The sequence below is a fragment of the Macrosteles quadrilineatus genome, unplaced genomic scaffold (assembly GCF_028750875.1).
Source record: "Macrosteles quadrilineatus isolate MER2022 unplaced genomic scaffold, UCM_ALF_1.0 Scaffold_5__1_contigs__length_97177068, whole genome shotgun sequence".
In the NCBI taxonomy this organism is placed as follows: domain Eukaryota; kingdom Metazoa; phylum Arthropoda; class Insecta; order Hemiptera; family Cicadellidae; genus Macrosteles; species Macrosteles quadrilineatus.
Genome location: NW_026542598.1, coordinates 88,368,265 through 88,390,510, shown reverse-complemented (window position 1 = coordinate 88,390,510; position 22,246 = coordinate 88,368,265). Strand labels below are relative to the sequence as shown.

The 22,246-nt window shown below is 33.6% G+C and overlaps 3 protein-coding genes across 14 annotated transcripts in view; 2 read left to right on the top strand and 1 right to left on the bottom strand.

Moving 5' to 3' along the window:
* The first annotated feature begins 969 nt into the window (after positions 1–969).
* On the top strand, positions 970–9,084 carry LOC128995240 (aldo-keto reductase family 1 member B1-like). The gene is made up of 7 exons (XM_054420189.1): positions 970–1,071; positions 2,224–2,391; positions 3,901–4,017; positions 6,063–6,254; positions 7,215–7,433; positions 7,735–7,883; positions 8,980–9,084. The coding sequence occupies exons 1-7, from the start codon at positions 997–999 to the stop codon at positions 9,011–9,013; spliced, it is 954 nt and encodes a 317-aa protein (XP_054276164.1). The 5' UTR covers positions 970–996; the 3' UTR covers positions 9,014–9,084.
* A 3,419-nt stretch (positions 9,085–12,503) lies between these two features.
* On the bottom strand, positions 12,504–19,898 carry LOC128995866 (eukaryotic translation initiation factor 4E type 3-like). The gene is made up of 6 exons (XM_054420890.1): positions 19,396–19,898; positions 17,969–18,089; positions 17,541–17,648; positions 16,304–16,426; positions 15,473–15,572; positions 12,504–14,777 (listed from the first exon to the last, which is right to left on the bottom strand). The coding sequence occupies exons 1-6, from the start codon at positions 19,548–19,550 to the stop codon at positions 14,740–14,742; spliced, it is 645 nt and encodes a 214-aa protein (XP_054276865.1). The 5' UTR covers positions 19,551–19,898; the 3' UTR covers positions 12,504–14,739.
* A 1,932-nt stretch (positions 19,899–21,830) lies between these two features.
* Positions 21,831–22,246, top strand: part of LOC128995966 (serine/threonine-protein kinase WNK2) — a 62,534-nt gene continuing 62,118 nt past the window's right edge. For all 12 annotated transcript variants that reach the window (XM_054421058.1, XM_054421063.1, XM_054421056.1 and 9 more), the window contains exon 1: positions 21,831–21,956. The gene's annotated coding sequence lies outside the window, so the exon portion shown is untranslated. The remainder of the gene's footprint in view (positions 21,957–22,246) is intronic.

The window sequence follows — 22,246 nt, the reverse complement described above, 5'->3', positions numbered from 1 at the left end:
CGTCCAAGGAATACATAAGGGACGGGTGGCGTCGTCCTGTAATCCAGCTACTATGGAGGTCACGGATTGTGGATATTTATAGGTATGCACTGTGGATGGGATACTCCCTGGTGAGGATTAACGTCCGCACTAGTGAGTATTATGACTATCCGCAGTACTATCCTGATAATTAGACCAATTCGTATATACCAAGGAAAAAATGTGGTTCGGATTCCACTATAAACTGTAGGTCCCTTAGTTGCCATTAGCTGTTTGGGCTATTAATTAACAGCTGTGTCTAAGGAATGTCGGCCTTAGTTACTAACAAGACTACAAGATCGCGCCACTCATCCTACACTCATCTCCATTCATACTTGGCTTAAAATACCTACATTGTATGGTCGCCATTTCATAAGAAAGTATTAAAGTATTAAGAATTTGTTATTCTTTAAGGGAACAATCAAAACACTGGTATAGTTACCATCCAAAATCTCGTCAACCTCTTGCTTGTGTTAGATTGCATAAATTTATAACCCAATAACAACTGGTATTTAACCCTAACCCTGTATTCTGTGCCGCCATTGACTAATCAATGGTCTCGCCTATGGTACAGTAATAGTTTCCTAAAGACAATTTCTTAAATGGCTCAAGAATATTTATCTTGTACAAGAATTTTGTTAAATTAATTTTTCTTTTATGATGTTGTAAATTTACAATACAAAATTAAAGAAACCATCATATATACTGTAGTATTATTTCGGTTCACAGTTTGTACAACAAAGATGTATTACAATGTATTCATGTAATGGGTTAGAGACAACATTTTTTCACCCAAGCATTTTCAATTGTAAACATTTTTTATATCTGACTAAATATTTTCTGTTTTGAGGTCCACAAATTTAAATTAACTGTCATTATTGTGTGGTCATTTCAAGTAAACAATCAAGAGCTATTTTTGGAGGTCTGATTCAATCTGATAGTAAAGAGACAGAACTGCAGTTAAGAATTAGTTTAGAGATGACATCTACCATACCATTAGTAAAACTAAACAATGGAAAGTACATTCCAGCACTTGGACTTGGAACATTTAAGGTAAGTGCATGTCAATAACATTAATAAATAACTTTAATAAGAAACATTTTTTTCATTTAATTTATTTTTTTGAAATAGCAGCTAGACACTGAATCCAACTCCGAAAATACCTGTACATCATTAATCGGTTTAACACTGAATGATAAATACAGGGTATGCTATCACTATATTATAATATTCTATTGTTTATTTGGTACTTTTCTGTGCCCATGTTTAAGTCAGTGTCTTGTGTTTTTAACGCCATACACATTTCATAGCGTATTTTGTGAGAAGACAGTAAAAAAGTTGTTTATTAAGTAAACTAATAGCCCAACAACAAAGGCATTTAGGTTCAAAATAAATCCTTCTCAAGTGCTCAGCATTAAAGTCGCAACATTTGATTTGAGGGAAGGCTGAGCAACTTCTAAGCTACATTTACAATGACAACACCAAACTTCTGTCAAACCAAAAAAACTTGTCCCCAAATATTTCATGAACTATCAAAAGAAATACAAAAAGCATTACCTTATTAGTCAATTGTTTGGGTAGCTGAGACGTTTTAATGTTCACCTTCAAACTGAATGTTACTGGTTAGATTCCAATACTGGTTTTTCTAGTGGGGCCTTGTCTGGACCCAGTCCTATTTTTTTGTTTAAGTTCCTCCCCACACTGTCAAGCCATATCTAAGATGTGACTCTATCAGTGCGAAGTAAGATATGATGACTATTCGGACTATTATTCATTTGTCGTAGGGTTATCAATTTAATTCTCTAGGCAGCTGAGTGGTTAGTTCTCTCGTCAAATCTGAAGGTCGCTGGTTCAATTCCAAGTGTAATGCCACTCGATTACAGATCTAGACGTCATTTGTCACAGGGCGATCAATTAATTATGCTTTCCAACAAAAGGTCGAAATAGATAGTATCAAGACCTGGGTTTGGAACGTCCACTTATAGACAACGTTAAAAATGCCACTGACGTTGACATATCGGTACTTGAAATAGCAATCTAAGGTACTTGAAATAGCAATCTAACAAAATAACAATGTCGGATAGTAACAAGACAATTTTTACTTACATTACTTTAAAAAATTATAAAAATACCAACGGCTTTTAAAATTACGCAAAATAAATTCTTTAAGTTTTCAATGCAAGCTGTAATACTGATTGGTTACAGATTGCCCATTTGACGGAGGAGATTGTAGGACAAGCGATCGACCAAGGTTACCGTCTGATAGACACGGCTCCCGTGTATCAGAACAACGAGGTAGCCGTGGGTCGAGCCATCAGACAAAAGATTAGAGAAGGCGTCGTCACGAGGGAGGAAATGTTCGTTGTCAGCAAGGTACGGTTTGGAGTCAAACTGACGGGGATACTTTTAATTTGTATTTTGGACGAGGAAGTCTCTGCAAAATTATGTCTACGCACGGATTTTAACCCTTCACAGGTTACTTAATTTTAAAACACAAGGAATGACTTGTCGAGTTTTTTCTACTTATAAAATCATAGACAAACATTGTAAATAAAGGCATAGTATAAATTAATGAGATACCTAAATACAAACCAAACACTTATTACACTATGAAAAGTACACAAATAATAACTGAAACATAACACAAGAAATGACAATCCAACTCCAGGAACTTAGTGGCACAATAGGTGGAACATGATCTCAGCATTGTCTTAATTTATTGACTTGAAAACTAAAACTGCAACTAACTTATACTGTATATTTTACTTGGTTGTACGAGTTCAACATTATCAATGATTTTAAAGATTACTTGGTTATCAACATGTATACTAGAAGATTGCCTATAAATGAAACATAGGTCTTATAAGTTTCTATTTACTTTCCTAGTGGCAAGAAAGACAATTGAATGATTTACCTTGTTTTTGTAGTCTTTTAGCGAATTTCCCAGATAGGGAATAAGCTATTACCGTAGTACTCATGGTAAGACCTGGACGCGGGACCGATTTTTTTTTTCGTTTTGAGGTCCCCAGAGGCCAAAAACACCATCCGTTCAGATTCATATATATATATATATATATATACGTGTCCGTTAGCACGATAACTCGAGCAAATATGATCCGATTTTGATTAAATTTGGTACAAACGTGTAAACCTATGGTTATTCGAACGAGTTCGCGATCCAGCATGATCGGACCATGGGAACGGTGGTTTATGGGGGGTTTTATGGGGTAAAAATAGGTTTTTCCTATTTTTGACCCAAAAAAACATAAAATTTAGCATTTTATTTCCAAACCATGTTGTAGAGCTTGAAAAAACAAATAATTTAGTATATTGAAGCGTTGTTATGCGCCTAATGGTTACGGAGAAAATTCCAAAAAATTGTAAATTTAAAATTCCCATGTTATTCTTATGGAGAATAAGTAAACTGTTGTAGTTTGCTTGTTTATAAACATATTTTGATCAAATTTTGAAAATGTTTTTATTTCTTACCAACTACTAGCATTTTACAAAAAAAAAAAAAAACGTTTTACCCTCCCTGATGCAGCAAACCTAAGTACTTGTTAAACTAATTCTATTTAAATCGAGGATAAATGTTATATTTTTAAGTAGACATTTCAGTGTAAATCCATTCAGTCAAATGGAAATTTGCTTAGTCTGCAGGTTTGCTGCGGTGGGGGTATTTTTAAAATTATGTAGGAAAAAACAAAAATTCTGCAAGAACAAGGGCTACAAAACAAGGTAAATAATTCACTTCGTCTGATGTTAAAGTGGCAAATTCAGTTTGCTAACCCTTAAGATTAATAATCTCATGCTGTTTTTTTATTTTACCAATTTATTGCACATTTCTGGGGTCAGTTAATTGTTATTAATTTGTTTGATCAGTTATGGAATACTCATCATTCCAAGGGTGAAGTGACCGCAGCCTGTGAGAAGTCTTTACGCTTTCTCTCCGTTGATTACATAGACCTGTACTTGATCAACTGGCCGTTCGGGCTTAAGGTAAATTACAACCTTGCGGTTTTATTGTATCTGAAACTAAAGAATGTTCGGTATTTGTAGTTTTTAGATTTCGTCGTCAGTTGAATAATTACTTTTTTATCGCCTGTTTACCTGTAACAATTATAAAACTTGGCAAATTGTTCATAAATATAACAGCTTATAGTCGTGGACATGCCTCGTGTACCTAAGGATTGGGCTGTGTGTTTCAAATTAAAAAAAATAAATAAACGTTGACTTATTCGTGGAAATATGGCAGATGATAGAGAAAAGTGGAGGAGTCTAATCTACGAGGAGATTTGTGACGCCCCATCAATTATTTAAGTAATTTGTGGAAAATTTGTTATCAAATTGACATAAATTTTTAAATAAACCACAATATAGCATGGTTTTGTTTGTATTTATGATAACGAAAATTAATTGTTGCTGTTGGACTCTCTAGCCCCCTTTGAACTGCAGTAATAAAGGACCGGCCACCAGCAAGCAGGTGAACAATAATTTGCTTAGGATATAGACTCAACACTTAAAATCTGAGATAGCTTGACCACAACTATATCCGATGTATACAATAGTTAACAGTGGCGGATTCCCCATTAGGCACGATAGGCAACTGCCTAGGGGGCCGCAGGTCTCAGGGGACCTCAGACAGACAAATAAAAATAAAATTGTTGTAAAATAGTTTGAAAAAGCTTAAAATTTAACACCAGTTAAAATTCTGAAATGACACCCATGGGGGGGGGGGCAAGTTTACATGTGCCTTGGGGCCTCCGAGGCCACAATCCGCCACTGATAGCTAACCATACTTACTTTAGAAGAATATAACTCATGATTCAGATGCATCAACTATGCTCTGTTCATAAAATTTAGACGGTTTTTGGGGAGAAGTCTAACCCCTCCACTTCAACAATAGCTCAACAACAGCTGAGATAAAGAGTAAATAAAAACAAAAATGTATTCAATCAGTGAATCAGCTGCAACATAATAAGCAAAAAAAGTGGTGGAGGAACTAACTTCCCCTAAAATCACCAAAGTTTGTGAACAGACTATAGACATGTTTTATCCTACATTTGATCTAGGGATGGTCAAGTCTTGAAATTTTCGGGAAATATTTAATCTCGTTACACGAGACGAGATTTCTTTTTGGCCGAGATTTTTATCGAGACGAGAATAAAAAAAAAATTTAAAACGCCTGCAGAAAGTCAATGCAATACCCGCAATACAGGAGCGTGTTGTAGTTGCGTTTCCTTTGCGAAGGCGTTCTTATTTAATTAATTCTTCAAATGTAAATATTACTTTAATTATTTTAATAACATTTTAGAAGTTTTGTTAAGTGTTAGCAGTGTGAGGAATGTTTTATTACTATAAAAAAGTCAAAACAAGTAACTATTTTATAAAAATTAATATTTTATTTTATTTTAGGGTAAGTTGAACTCTATCCTAACTGATATCACTATGTTTCCTAATCGTAGGTATTTTTAATAAGTTAGGCCTGATTAATAAAAAAATGTTATGCTGATGTTTTTTAATAAAAGATTGTAAATATTCTTGCCTATTATCATTATTTTTGTATTTAAACAGTCATCTAACAATGTTACAAAATCAGGTAAAAATTCCGAACGTGCATTTCCCGTTGTGTATGAGAAGGGAAATCCCATCTCGATCTCGTCTCGAAATTTTATGAGAAATAAAAAATCTCGTCTCGTCTCGAACTAAAAATCCAATCTCGTCCATCCCTACTTTTGATCAACTATATGTACAGTGTAACCTTGATAACAAGACTCAACGGGATTATAAAATAAGATTTGTTATCAAGGTTGACTTCTTATCGAGGTTTGCAATAAAATGTGATTAGGGGTAAAAAAATGTCAAGGGGATTTGAAAATGATCCTTGTTATCAAGGGTCTTGTTATCTAGGTTCTACTGTATTTAATCCCAAATCTGACTGAAATTGGGGGATGGGTATATTAATATAAAATAACATTTCATAACCTAGATAGTTTAATATGTTGAATTTTTTTATAGTTTGACCTCTCTTCTCACTTACACAGAGCAATACTAGGGATCACTTTAAGAAACAAGAGTTCTACGCATTTGACACAACATCCATAGAAGACACATGGAAGGAGATGGAGACCCTAGTATCCAGAGGTCTGGTCCGGAGTGTAGGAGTTGCCAACTTTAACACAGGACAGCTTGAGAGGATTTTGAAAATCGCTAAATACAAACCTGTCGTTAACCAGGTGAGTAGCCTGGATTTTCTTCCTATCTCATCCTAGCACAGAGGATAAGTTTCACTATAACATATGAGACATTATAAATCAGTCAAATTATGGTACAGTAGAGCGTCGAAAATTTGAACGTCAAAAATCCGAACCGATCCTCAGGGTTTTAAAATATTTAATTAGCACTGAGACAACAGATGTTTTAAAATGTCGTGGGCAAAACAGTCGGCTAGTCGGTAATGTACTGAAAATACCTAAGTACAAAAACCGTTGTTTTAATTTTATTTACTGTATTTTTAATACTGTAGGCCTATTATGTGTCTATTAGGTATTTCTGGGTTATATTTGAAAATCAGAACAAATCGGTAATCTGAACTACCTACATAATTGGTTCGGACTTTTGACGCTCTACTGTACAAATGTTTATTCAATTTTTCTGATTTCCCCCCCCCCCAAAAACCATAAAATAACAAAAATTGGATTTTAAACAAAGCAGCTTGACTTATTTTGATTAAATTATAGTCTGTTAAAGTACTTTTCACTCTATACAAAACTATACAATCCTTGTTGCTGTAAAAATTACGGTAAAAAAATTATTGAAGCTTTTCTGATTTTCCCCATTAAATATTATAGTTACTTCCACTTCACGAGAAGGGTTGTTGACAAGCTAACCAAAGAAAGTATGTGTCAGATTGCCAAAACAATTTTTTTTTTTTTTTGTGAAAAGCACTTTACAAAGGGAGCTCGTTAAAATGAGTAGTATTCCGTTAGAGAGATGAAATTGTAGTTTAATGTGTTAGGAACCTTTTGTGCCTGGAACTCTTCCATGGATGAGTTAGTAGTATAGATTCCTCTTCAACGTATTGTTATAATTACTTCACCACTATTGAAATCTGATTCAAAATTTCAACACACATTTTCATGGACAATAATGTTCTTAAAATAAATTATACTACAGCTAATGTTAATATTTTTCAGATTGAAACCAACGTTAGGCTTGTACAAGAGGAGATTCTTCAGTTCTGTAAAGCGAGAGACATTGTCGTGATGGGCTACCGACCACTTGGAGCTCCGGGCAGGAAGATAGAACTGACCCCTGAAGAAGAGTGGCAGGTGGTGATAGAAAGCAACCACAACTTGATAGAGATTGGGAAAAAATACAAGAAAACTCCAGCGCAAGTCTGCTTGCGTTACTTGGTGAGTAAATTGAATCCGGAGAAAAACTGAGAATAAGATAGAAAATAATTATAAAAGGGAATATATTAGGGAGGAAATACCATTAAACACCTGGTCAAGTCTGATAACGATACTTGGTGAGTCTGACAAAGCAATTCTAATAAATAACTCTGTCTTATTTTATAATTTTGTATTTGTACGAGAGGTGAACTCAGGGTCCTTGGACGTCAACCAAAGCTTGTCTCTTTAAATAAATATACCAAACCTTGATGGGACAAAATAACCAAAGTTTTATTGAAAAATTTGTGTTTTTCCGTTGAAGGTGGAGCTAGGAGTTGTACCAATACCAAAAACAGCTGAGGAAGCAAGGTTAAAAGAAAATATGGATATCTTCGACTTCAAACTGGATGTCGAGGATACTAAATACATACAGACTCTTCACACAAACTATCGCATAACACATTACGAGGCGTAAGTAATCTTGATAATTTTTATTACTACAGTTGAACCTCGTTTGTACGAACCTCGATAAACCGAATTCCTCGATAAGACGAATTTTTCTTAATCCCCTTGACACTTTCATATAGGTCAATGCTAAAAACGCCTCTATACAACGTAGTAATTAAGTTAAAAACCTCCATAAGACGAATTTGTTTGTGACATGGACTAGGACTGATTAACCTCTATACAACGAATATTCTTAGCACAAAACCTCTACAAGACGAACGTGACCTCTATAAGACGAATTTATCATAATCTTAACCTCCATAGTACGTAGTTTGTACTCCAAGCAGAAGCTTGTCTCAACATGAAACCCCCACCCATCCCTCCTCCTTCCTCAGTCATTGTTTTTGGAGAAACCTTGGAGCGAGGAGAAACCTCTATAAGAAGAATAACAGCAGCATTAAACCTCGATAAAACGACCCTCTTTATTAAGAATACCTCTATAGTACGAATTTTTCCCGTACCCCTTGAAATTCGTCTTATAGAGGTTCAACTGTATGAAAATATAAACTTATAAAATTTCTAGATAATGTAAGTTGCTATTTTCCAAAAAAACTCTTTTTGAATCTAAAGATTCCAATAACATCTTGCAAGTACCTAATAATAAAAGATAACCAAAGACCCTTACAAAAAAAATCACCTATTAAAACATTGAAAGGAGGGTTATTCATTGTGACCCTCAGTTAAAATATATTATTCATAAAATAAAAGGTTTAACTTATCCAACCACAGTTGCTGGTATGACAACTAGTTTTGTTCCTTAGAACTTCGTCAGGCCATTGTATGCAACCACATCTTCAATGTATTAATATGTTGTGGTATGTTTAAATATTCTTTACAGTATTTTAAAGAACCTGACGAAGTTCTAAGGAACGAAACTAGTTGTCTTACCAACAACTGTGGTTAGATAAGGTAATCCCTTTATTTTATCAATTGAAAGGAGCTTCGTCCTTAATAATTTTCAAAAATGTAAACTGTTTCAGGTAAATATTAATGTGCTCTCGCCAAGAGGCAAATATTAATGTAACATTAAAAATTAATTCATAATTTTTCTATGTTTCAGAGCAAAGGCACACAAAGAATATCCTTTCAAATAGAATCTTCAAACAGGAAACTGGAGTGGTTTATTTTTCTTACAAACAAAATAAATATACAAACAAAATTTGCATCCTGCTTTTGTATTTTTGACTAAATATCCTTGTTTTGGTCACCATTAAAGGTAAATAAACAAATACTTCACACTTATGTAAATTATTGTTAAGAGGAGTCGCTACTAAAAGTGACAAATTTTGTGAAGAGTATAATTTTTTTATCGTTTTATGCTATAGCCTATAAAGTTTCAGAAATCACAACATATGGTATAATAAATATTTCCACCACTGTGAAAAAATATTTGAAGTAGAGCAAGCACACCTTTTTCGGGGCATCAGACTGAGCAGGTTAGTATAAACTTCAACCGCTGTTTTCCGCAGTTTTAATATTTTGTTATTTTTTACATAAGTTCTTATAACTTTTAAAATTTTAAAGCTATAAGAATTAAATTTTTAACACACATTGTTTACACTATAAAGCAACTTTTTGTGCATGAATATTGTAATAGGTTTAATACAAGTACATGAACAAAATAATTAAAAAACAAATTACATAGGAATATTTTTTAAAGTTATTTATGAAGTAATAACTCATCAACTAATTGAGAAAAAACATGAGTATGCACAAAAAGTTAGTAGCCTACTTTCTTTGCTCTTTTGAGTCATCAAACAATAAAATTGGTTCAGTAGTTGAAAAGTTATAAGCAGACTAAATGAACATAAAAAAGTAATGATAGTTTTTAAAAGGAATTTTTAATCACCAATATCAGCAGCGTCTCCCATAAATACTAAATATATAACAAGATAATTCTCCAACAAATTACAACACTTTTGACACATAGCAAAAGAAATTAAAAAGAAACACAAGGAACCTGTGAACTGGGTGGCAAATAATATGGCTGATACAAAAATAAAATGTTTATTTCGGTAAACTGAGGACATTTCATTACATTCCATTCCCTGAAGCTTAATCTGGTAACAATTAGGTACAAAACCTTCAGTCTAATGTTTCAGTTTAACATGAGTCAGTCAAGAAACTCATGATCTGAACAATATTGTATAAGATATGTTGTGAACTTTATTATGTTCTCATTTTAATCCCTATTACTTTTGCAATCAATAGATTATAATTTCTATTCTAAATAAAATTATTTTAGAATTTTCATCAAACAGGTCACTGGTTTGATACTGAAACATACTGACTTTTCTGTAATATAAAAATTAGATGCAGCTATCTGATTTTAAAAAAACCCACCGCAGCAAACCTGCAGACTAAGCAAATTTCCATTCACATTACATTTTCACTTGAATATTTCCTTAAACATGTCATATGCATTCCCTATTTCAATAACATTAGGTTGATCAAAATATATCCGTAAACAAGCAAACTACAACCGTTCACCAGAATTCTCAATATATTCAGTATTCTTCCATAACAATAACAAAAGGAATTTAAAATTTACAATTTTTTAGAATTTTCTACGTAACTATTAACCTTACGAAAACACTTTAAGATAGTAAATTATAGTTTTTTTAACTCTACAAGATGGTTTAGAGAAAAATTGAGAAGTTATATGTTTTGAGGGCCAAAAATGAGAAATAGTTATTTGTGCAACTAGTGAGAAAAGTGAGCAATTGACTCACTCGAGAGAAATCCTTACTCACGAGCCGTAGGCGAGTGAGGAATGGTTTCTCGAGTGAGGCAATTGTACTTTGAATTAGAGTTGCACATCATACTTTTCCTACAGTTTCCATAAAACTAATAAATTGGTGAAGAAACATAACCTATTTTTACACAGAAGTAATCTTTTAATATAACATTTAATGTGAAGTGACAAATACAACAGTACAACAGCTGACCAGCTGATTTACAGCCAGTGCTTCCAACGTATTTCGCGCGTATACGACGTTGCCTGCATGTTATGCGCTCACTATTTCGTGCCTTCACGTTGCAAATCTGGAGTGAGACAAAGTAATTAGAGTGAGACAATGTTAACATTGTCTCACTGATGAGCGAACTGGCCACTTTGCTTTCTCAAATCAGTGAGAGAACATGTACATTGTTAGGTAACTGTAGGAAAAATTAATTTCTACCCAAAAAGCCTGTTCCAATAAGGGTTTGCAAAATCATTTGAATAAACGTAGGTTTACCTGTTTGCCTCCAGGGAAATAAACAACAACAAAATAATCGGTCCCGGGTCTAGGTCTTACCATCAGACCTCCAATAATAGCTTATTCCCTATATGGGAAATTCCGTAAAATGGTCCCAAATATGTAGTGAGGATAGCACAGCAGGCTTAACTGAATCGAGAAGAGTCCAAAATGGCACAAGAACACACAAAACATCAAAATATTTGACTCTCAATGAGAGAATTTACAACTAACGAAGGTGAGTTAAGGATATTCTTCTCCCTATAAATATCTATTCAAGTCACCTTTCGCAGTTGAAATGTTGTCAGAGACAAATAAATATTCAAATGTTTTGCGCATTGTATAGAGTTTCTTGTGCCAGTTTGGACTCTTTCCCTATTTACACAAACCTTTTATCCTCACTAAAAATCCTAAAAACCTACGCCCTTGTTCTCTAAGTTACATTTTTTATTCCAGATATAATTTGATTTTGGGAACCCAAAAAGTAAAAAAATTTGAAGCTAAAAAGTTTGAAGTTTGAAGCTAATGATTTTTGCCTTCAACAATATTTCCGATAACGATTGAGTCAACAAACAGTTCTCAGAGTGTTTCAAAATGAATATCAACGTTTGAATGCTTCATGATACTTAATTTATCATGTTTGCAGAGCATGATTACTTAAAAGAGCAACTAAAACAGTTACACTTAAGTTGAACTGTATATTATGGAAGTTTTGCAAGTACATGACTATTATTTTTTAATTCACGGTAGCCTAATATAATGAACTATTTAAATCTCCTAACATGGTTCACACGTCATTGAGTGATTTTGGAGGCCATTGTGATCTCTAGCTTTTATTAATGACACCTCATCCTACTAGGCTCAACCCGTTTTATACATTGCTTCAGGCTAGATCTAGATGAGGTTGTGACATTATCACTTAGATCAAATCCATTAGGGATGAGTGGGATTAGATCTCAAGGCCTCAGGGACCCAAAACCCATGCTCTACCACTAGACCAGCTCGCTCCCCGTGATTTCAACCTTACGGATATAAAGAATTGTGTGGTTTGCCTTTGCTACTGGCTCAACTCTCAACGCCTTCAAAATCTAAAGGTCGTTAGTTCAAGGGAGATCATTATTGGACCCAGAAGATGCCAATTGTTATTGGACTATCAATTAATGATTCTACCTAATAAAAGGTCTACGTTAGATATTGACAACACCAGGATGCAGACAAAAAAAAAAAAAACGTTCTCTTACAAAAAAAAAAAAAAAAACTTAAAAAATGATGACGCAAATACACAAAGAAAAAAAATCACAATGACTTAGGAGTGTGGAACAAACTGTTTCAATTGCCCTTATATTTGGTATACATTTTATAATTGTAAGATAAGTAAAGCTTATAAAACTTTAAAGACCAATTTTAATTTCGGAACACCCTTTCCAGTCATGGTCAGTTTCAATATTGATTGCTTATATAAACTTACATTCATGCATTTCAAATTACAAACTCATCAAACTTAAGTCTTAACCTACCTTCACTTAAATTATATTATTTGATAATATCCACCAGAAAGGATGACTAAAGTGTATTATCATAGACCAAGGAATTAAATATAGACCGACAGAAGTGCTATATATTCTGGCGTCCACTGCTAGGAGTGCCGTGTAGTTTCGGCACACACCGCTGCAGCGTCAAGTGCTAGCGAGCGTTGCCATGACAAGTTGGTAGTTTGAGCCAGGATTGCCAACTTCTGGAGAATTCCCCGGAATTTGGGGGGTAGGTCTTTGTTCTGTCATTTTTCCGTGTTTTACAAATTTCTGGGTTTTTCAAAGAATATAGGCTTTACCGTTTTAAATTACGGGATATCCGAATTTTGTACTTTACCCATATTGAAAATTGGGTCTGATACGTTAGTAGCATTTCGTTTGCAAGGATGGTAGTGCTGGTAGCAGCCAGTGAGTCGACCACAGCAGCGAATCGACAAACACTGGACATGCTCTAAAAGCCCCGGAACCTTACTTTGACAGTCTGTATTTATTCTATTTGTCTATGATATTATGTAGGAGTAAATAAGAACTAATCTTAGATCTTCTCTTCTAAGAATTAACCAAGTCATTCTCGATTCGACAACAAACTGAAGAATTTATTTAGGTAAAATATGTTATCAGCTTTTTGATGGTTCAAAACTAGGCCTCGATATCCTTCATCATGGGATTTTCAATAAATGATCCTGACTGAAGAAACATCTGATCTTAGTAACAAAGCTACACAAGACATTACACTCTATTTCACACACATCCTTCACTCATTTACATATTAACATCTAGCATTATGTCCCAGGCTTAATCTAACGATAATATCATATATTTTTCATTCTACACTAAACACATTAATCAGTTCAAGTTGATATTCCTAACATAGCCATAGTCTGTGCTGCAGTAAAACCTAAACAGTCTCCCAGTAGAGTTCACACTTATAGAGGTACCAATCCTCTCAAATTTAATATACTACCTTAACAATTAATGACATAAATCTCAATAAAAATTTCCTAGATAATATTTAAGTCTTACAAATCCGTTGACAGTGACTATTAAGGTTTTACTGAATTAAAAAACATCTCAGAACAAACATCCTCTCTCTAAAATATGCCTTCCTTAACAAAAATACCGTATAAAACCGCACAACTTACCATTTATTACATTTATAGTTACATTTCTTCCACAGTTTTTCAAGGCAAGACACAAAGGATATGGAAATACCAGTTTTGTGAGCTTTAAAAGCCACCTCGCTGAAATGTATTTGAGAGAAATTCCAATTCCTTACTAAGCAAATCTAAAAAGGTTGTAAAGCTGCATATTATCTGATGTATACCTAACGATCTTATCATAGCTATCTTGTTTTACAAAACATACTTAAAAAATAAAAACTGCAAATATTTTCTAGGTTTATGCACATTTCCATACCAACAATCAAGGCTATTTTGCTGCCATTAAAAACAATAAAAAGTTAAAAAAAAAGTGTTATACAACCACCGGTAGGCAAATAAAGTAATGGCTATGACCAATCTTAAGAAATTGTGATATAAACTTATATGAAATGATATATTTTTATCAAGGTCTTCTTAATCCTTCCATATTTTATGTTACAATGTATGTGGTCAGCACATTCAATTCACTATTTACAATCCCATTAATTCATCTATAAGTAACATTTCAAAACACTAAATAAAAAATACATGATATGCTTGGTTAAATCATCTTATAACTTTAAAAATCAGCTATGCTTGAATGGCACAATACAAACGTTCCTTCACTAAAAGATAAAATGTAGTAAAATTAATCAACACAAGATATAAAATACAACCTATTTCTAATTAGGTGACCAAGCGCTTTAGGCGAAATTTTACTTTATTAATCCCCTCATGTCAATATCGGCTCTGAAAGTTAATAATTGCAATCTCAAATCATCTTTGTATCAGTTAATTACTAAGTACTAAATGTTATTTACACCATATGTTTAGTAGTTACCCGATTGTAGACTAAGTATGTGACTAAACTGTACACCACGGAGGATGTCAGCGCAGTGCTCAGCGTAAGCTATCTGCCCCCTTGGTACGCAGCGTGCGTCTGGTGGGCTGCAAATACAATAAGGTTCAAAATAAGCTTTCGTATCAACATACCTTGTATCAAACAAACAAATAACTGACAACAACAACATTGACAAACAACCAAATTGATGTTGGCCTGTTTTGGGACAATCACGTTCATGACTAACCACAAAACTCTCTGTTGGGGCTTCTAACATATGTCTAATTAATACCATATGTTATGTTTATTTACTTCACTTAGTTTTTGTTTACATTCATTGTTATTTAAGTTTCATTTCAGAATATACCTATTTTATTTTACACGTCTTGCATTTAATATGCAAAACTCTCATTTGGAAGACACAGTAACGAGGATGATGTGGATGGGAAGAATAGAATCAGCCAAGGCAGCGTACAATGCCATGGTGGAATCACACATAAGGTGCTGATTTGTTGGGTTGTCACCTCTGACAACCAAAATAAAATACTAATGGCTCAGAAGAAGACTGACAGGGTTCTTTCTGGACTCGGTCCCATAGAAAGTTGTAGAGCTTTCAAATCCCTCGAGATTTTGACAGTTCCAGCCCTCTACGTTTATGAACTAATAATGTACACAAGCCTGCTAAATCTTCCGAGGAATTAAACTATTACTTTAAAAAACTCTCACAAAGACAAAAACTATTATAAACTCAACAATAAAAAGATGAGTATTTAAAACAGGGAAAAGAAATTGTAAGACTTACGTTTGTAGTAGACTGTGTCAAACTCTATTTCAGGTACAAGTTTGTGAATCCTAGGCAACACGTGGGAATTCTCTGCCAGATTGGCGCGTAGATTCCACACCTGAAATTAAAAAATCCGACCAGGTTAGAATCTGAATAATCTGAAATACATAACTCTTAATACAATTGTATTGTGACAATCTGATTTTTTTTACTTATATTTCCTAATAATTCAAACATATTCAGAAACCAGAAGGAAATAGGGGGTACAGAGTTCCGCAGAGAACCTGCGATATATTACCTGATTAAATTTGCATTTGATATAGATATTGATTAAAATATTTCATTCAATGTAAAATAACTATTGAGTGTAAATATTGTTTTTCTGTTATAGATAGGTCTTTCCAAGAAGAGTCTGCCACTCTTTTACAGTGCGCTGCCATGTTTAGATTAAGTTAGTTTGGATCAGCTTAATTTACAACCAAACTAACAATTGATGACAAACAACGTACCATTTATAAAAATTTACCTTTTTCCAAACTTGTGGGAATTTTTTTCTTGACTTCTTGCAAGGAGTCAAATACGACTTGACGTTGTTGTAAATTTATCCCTTAACAAATTTTACATGACAACTTTTTTTTGTAAATGTTACCTTGTTTGTTATTATGCAGCGCAGTGTGAAAGAATCTTCCTGAAAAGACTATGGTTTAAAACTGTCATATTCAATACTTAAAACTTAAAATGATAGAAGATGTTATAGAAAAATTAATAGTGCAATAATTTTTTAATCAAAATTTACCATATACAAAAATGGACTCAAAAAAACTTAAGAGCATGGGATTTGCTGTTTACCTGCACGATGTCATCTTTGTCACGCAGAGTAACCGAGACTCCGCAGATGGCATCGCCTTCATTGACTCCTTCCGACAACTGTTCCCCAATAGCAGCTAGCAATAGCTCCTGCCACACTCTCGGCTGCCAAAGTTATATAAAATTACAAACCGTTAATTGAATATTATACATAGAATGATTCTTTGTCAACCAAGGGTAGAGGAATGTCTGAATGAACTTTGAAGATCAAATCATCTGAAATTTTAAATTTTACTGGTGAGGCAGGTCTAGAAACTAACTAAATTTGACATTTTTAATAATAACACTAGTAAGGGTAAACACAAGGGTAAGCAAAAAGAGTGCTACAAAAGATCTTGTAGGTCGAAAACTTTATCAAACTGAAACAAAAGCTTGATTACATTCACTGAGGTTGCATGATTGTCGGCCGCGTCAGTTAGGAGTGTTAAATGCCTGTGTACTGAAAGAGGGTGAATTTTTGAATTTTCATCTATGATTCAACAAAAGTAACAGTGTAGCATGTACTGTGTTACAGTGTTCGTGGTCATAAGTTGTTTAAAAAAAAAAACATGCAGCAGCACTAGACATTTCCCGACAATTCATCAGTATGGTAATGCAGGTTAAAGCTAGGATTAAAGAACCGATTGAAAATAACTTATTTTGGTCAAATAATGGTTGAGAGTTAGTGCTAGATTACTAAGCACCTTATTTTGGCCTTGTACCTATTGATTATATTATGAAAGTAGAAACACTCCTAAAATAGATAATAAAAAAACTTGCCTGAAAATTTGTAATCTGTGCTGAGTACACTCTCCTGTGTGTGCTTGGAAGGCAATTTCAGTATCGACAACTTTCTATCACTTCTCAATTAGCAGGATATTACTTTATATTACATGCACGTCTATTTAGGGTATTATTAATTAAGTCACCAAAAGCAAGGAAAATCTAAGAAACTATTTGTGGACGATTTCAATTAAATTGACACAAAGTGGGTTGTGTTGATAGCCCAGTAATTAGCGGCAAGAATTTTGTTGATACCCAACTATCCACAAAAATTAGAGGGATTTGGGCGCGTTTTCCTTGAAAGACTTTACGATTCTTCCTTTTAAAATGCACTGGCATAAACTTAGACACTAAAAAAGCTATAACAATTCTTAAAAACTCAATTTAAGACTTAATTGTCGACATTTTGGTCACAATTAATTCAAAAACTGTTATTAATAGTCAATACAATCCTTACAGTGTCTTTTTTTGAGACCCGCAGCCGCCAAGTGCCTCCTTTCTTGTTCTGGTCGTCTTCCCACATCGGCCGAATATCCTCTCTCATTAGATGATAACTGCATCTTGGCTGGAAGTAGGCAGAAGGTTATGGGTTACTTGCCGTCCGTAACAGTTTTAGACTAAGTTTTTAACTTACAGGTAGTATTAATTTGTCTTTTTAAAGTAATAGAGTTTAAAAAAAACATAGAAAGTTCAGTGGGGATTAAAATGAGAGTTGGCAATACCGATTTAGTGTCTTCAGCTGATTTAAAAGAAATTGCCTAATTTATAATGAGAACCACAAAGTTGAATTGGTCTTACTAATATATCACACTTGACTCAGCATGGGTTGGGTTGGATTTACTCGTATTTTACTGTATTGCATATGGTAGGTTTTTAATTACTTACGGGTAGTGTTTCAACTCCGGGAATATGATTCAGGACTGCCCAAAACTCTTGGACGGTTGAAACGGAATAGATCTTTTTTAAATTGGCCTGATATTGAGCAGCAGAAGCACCAGGTATTGATCTGAAATTAAAAAATTAAGTTTGTGAGGGTTTTAAAATTGTCAGTGCAACTACTCGGTAAAACTATCAACCTCTAGCCAATGCTCTAAATTTTATTTTTTCATAATATTATTTTTTAGTGCTGATTCCAAAAATGATAGGGTGAGTGCACCAGTGAATGACCGTTTAAGGTTGACTTTTTACTTGTAAACGGCATGGGAAAATATACTACTAAGCTACATTGTCCGAATTTTTTGAAATGTATTGCCCATATTTCCCTGTACTTTCCAATGATACTTAAAATGTATTATGTTCAATAATAGTGTCGAAATACAATTTTTTGCACATAAGTTAAACCATCGCACCAGTGAATGACGACATATTTTATAACAATTTTAAAATTGTATTAAACCTCCTCCTTTTCACCGAATAACCCCCCCTGTTCAAGATTCCCGCATCGAAGCTGGAAACCCTGTAGTGAAGAATAACGATAGGTCGTATGACAAATAAATTAAGTTAGACCCCTGTTTAAAAAGCTTACCTCACGAATAAAGAGGACACAAGTAGGCCTAGGTTAGGCTACAAATTAACGTCTTTGTAAAATTTTCTCTTTAACAAAGTAACTTTAAGTTACCTTATACCTAACTTAACTTAACTTAGGCTAAGTTACTTACATAGTAACTTAGGCCTCCCAGCTTTGGCTCTTAAAATGTTAAGCTTAGCATAGGATATATCATGTTTTATATAATGTTGTTTATATAATGTCTATAGACGAATAAATATCATTTCATTTCATCATTTCATTTGTTGTTGGCTAAGTTATATTGCAGCACCTGCCCATAGACTAAGTTAAGTCTAGGCCTATATGAAAAGAAAACTACCTAGGCTGGAGGTAAATTCTATAATAAACTTCCTGATCACATTAAGAAAGAAAATTATTTTTTCAAATTTAAAAAACATTTGAAGTACCACTTGTTGTCACTACCTCTATACTCTTAAGAAGAATATGTTAATTTAGTGTTTTTTATTTCTATTAGACTTGATTTCTTTATGTTAAGTTTTAGATATAGTTTTTGACGCCATTCCATGTACTGATTTATGTACAATATGAAATAAAGACGATTTGATTGCAGGTTCCGTTGCATTCATAGGCCTAAACGTAAAATAGGCTAACCTTTAGATTTGAAGAAAAGTAAGCTTCCTAACTAGGCTACAGTAACTTACTTGGCTATAAAATTAATAAGTTAACCTAAGATTTAATCTGATAGAATGTTTAATTAAGAAAATAGGGTCGGGCCTAGAGGTCTAAGTTAAGTTACAGTACTTACTTGTCGACCCAGAATGTCCAATTAGTTTGAAGTGGTACACCATCTTTCCTTTCTCTGTCCTTATTTTTTAATTTTTCCATATCAGATGCAGTAAACACTGGAGATCTTGACAAGTCATAAGTCCCATCAGCAACATCTGAATCTGAAGTAGCCATATTATTTGTTCTAGAATAGCCTAGGCCTCAAAATGTCAAACTGACTGTGATAAAGTATGGATGTGATACTTCTCTTTTTAATAATCCTTGCAGTGTGCGGAAATTGGCAAAGCCTGTTATATTGTATAAGTTGGTTAAGAATCAGCCCTATAGTAGAAGTAGAGGTTCCCAACTATTGTTTGGGTAAGTTACTTACTAGACCTACCTCCCCTAAACTATCACCAAAAATAAAACAACTCGTATAGTGGTATAGTTAGTTAGTTAGTCTAACTTATTTATAGTAATGTTGTTATAAAGACAAGAGGTAAAATTTAAAATACAGCCTGAGCTTGAGTTAAGAAAGATTGACAAAGTAAAGTGATAATAAAAAAAATAATAAATTGGTATCAAATGGTAAACAAGAATAAGAAGGAGGAAGAAACTTGAAGAAAGACAGCAGCAGCAGCAGAGAGAACAACCACGACGAGAAAAGAAAAACAGTAGTGAAAACTTGATTGTTTTAAAAAGAAAAATGTTTGATGCAATTTTATTTGCAATAATGATTATATAGTTGTACATCAAATGCTTCCATACAAAGTAACATTTTTAATTTGTCCCTAACATACATATTCAATACATCTAAGACCCATTATGAGAATAGATTTTTATGGGTCGCCATCGAGGTGCCCCAATAATAACTACAGTAATAAGCCCAAAATACCTTTATACCTTTATACCATGTATCCATCGATGACCAGTAGTGACTGGATAGATTTCGTCAAAGGAAAAACATTTAAAAATATTTAAGTTATAATACTTTATATATTTATGCGGTTAACATGGCTGTAGATTACGAGGTCCATTCACCATTTTCCCAAGCTGCTTTGTTCGGGTTGTGGGAATTTGTGATATAGTTTGAGTTTGATTCCTTTTTAGCTTTGGTTACTTTACTCCTGTAGTCTTTTTTGGCACACAGATAGAGATGATAATAGTGCTGCTTATCAGTATGATTTATTGCAGATTTATAAATGTCATTTAGGAATAAAACTCTATTTCTCAGATTGGCCAGGTCAGATGTGTACCAGCTTTTGTTAACTCTAGTCTTGGGAATTTTCTTTGAATTATGATTCGGGGGCTTTTTTGGCACTACAGGGAAGACCTTGTCAAACACATCCTTAAAAGCTAGGAAAACGCCTTCAAATGCATTAGCTGGTAACTTATCGCTAATAATTCCATCCCAATTTATGTTAGATAATTCCTCATTGAGGACGTCAAAGTTGGATTCGTCAATATGCCTCTTATAGAAACTATAATAATTATACCACAGTGGATGAGATGTATGATTGTCACTTACCAATGGAGTCTTCATTTTCATGATAATGGCATTATGATCGGAAATATACTGTGTTGATACATGGTGGAAGGAAAAAACATAGGTGTGCTATTCCCACATATTCTGACGTCACTCGGATTGCAAACAAAAGATCACCTGATTGTAACTGTCAAATTGTATTTGTTTTGATCAATTATTGGTTTTTTTTTATAATAATAAAAACAATAACAACCAAATCAAAACAATACATATATATACTAATTTGACAGTTACAATCAGGTGATCTTTTGTTTGTAATCCGAGTGACGTCAAAATATGTGGGAATAGCACACCTAAGTTTTTTCCTTCCACCATGGTGTTGATATATCCTGTGTTGACATGTACCACATACGTCAATAGTCGATAACTGAATAACTCGTTTATTGAACCAAAATAACAAATACAAAATTATTACATTGGTCATTTAAATTTATAACTAAAATTAAAAAATAAACAATAAACAATGGCGCTTTAATAAAACTATACCAAGGTGTGCGCGCCAATTTTCCCGAGCTTCAACGCTTAGCATGGGGGTGATTTATCTACTTGAGGAGTATGTTTTATTATCTATGGTAATATATAGACTGCCCTTCTAGCTCAGTGGGAGGATTTCAAGCCAATACCATTATCTTTAACGTTTACATCCTCGTCGATATTATGGGTTAACGTCGCTATGGGATATCGACCACCTCGGGTCAAGTAATTAATTATGGTAATGTTCTAAGATTTAGGGAAACATTGTGAAGTTGGTTCAATTAATTAGATATGTATAAGCATAACATAACATTCAAGCACATTTTATTTAAACAATTCTGTATAATTATACATATACATTAAGTGTAAAAATTAGTAAAATCAAAACTTGGTTATTGAATTTTTTTCATCAAGCTCAAGAAGGCAGTGTGCTGTACTCGTACTGCTGTAGTGCTGTATACTGCTAAGAAATTTTGTTTTTGGTGGAGTATCTCAGTATCAAGATTAACACATTTTATTTAGTAAACCTGTTTAGTTAATGCTAATTCGTGTGGATATGACTTGCAAATGTTGTAAAATTCGTAAGTAATCCTTTAAAATCGAATCCATTGGTAGTATTGCATGAATTATACATATATTGACAGATTTTTTGTCACCGAGTGGGCCTTTAGGGTGGGATTTTATTTTCCTTTTCGTCAATCTTAACTACGTCTTTCACATATTTTATGGTCTGTAGTGTTCCTTAAATAGATCGATAACGCTTACTGACCTAGACTGAATTGAATAATGAGTAATAATTGAATGGTTATCATCTCCATATCTTGACCTTGAAATCATGGCTCTGATAATATGATAGCCTAGGTCTAGGTGT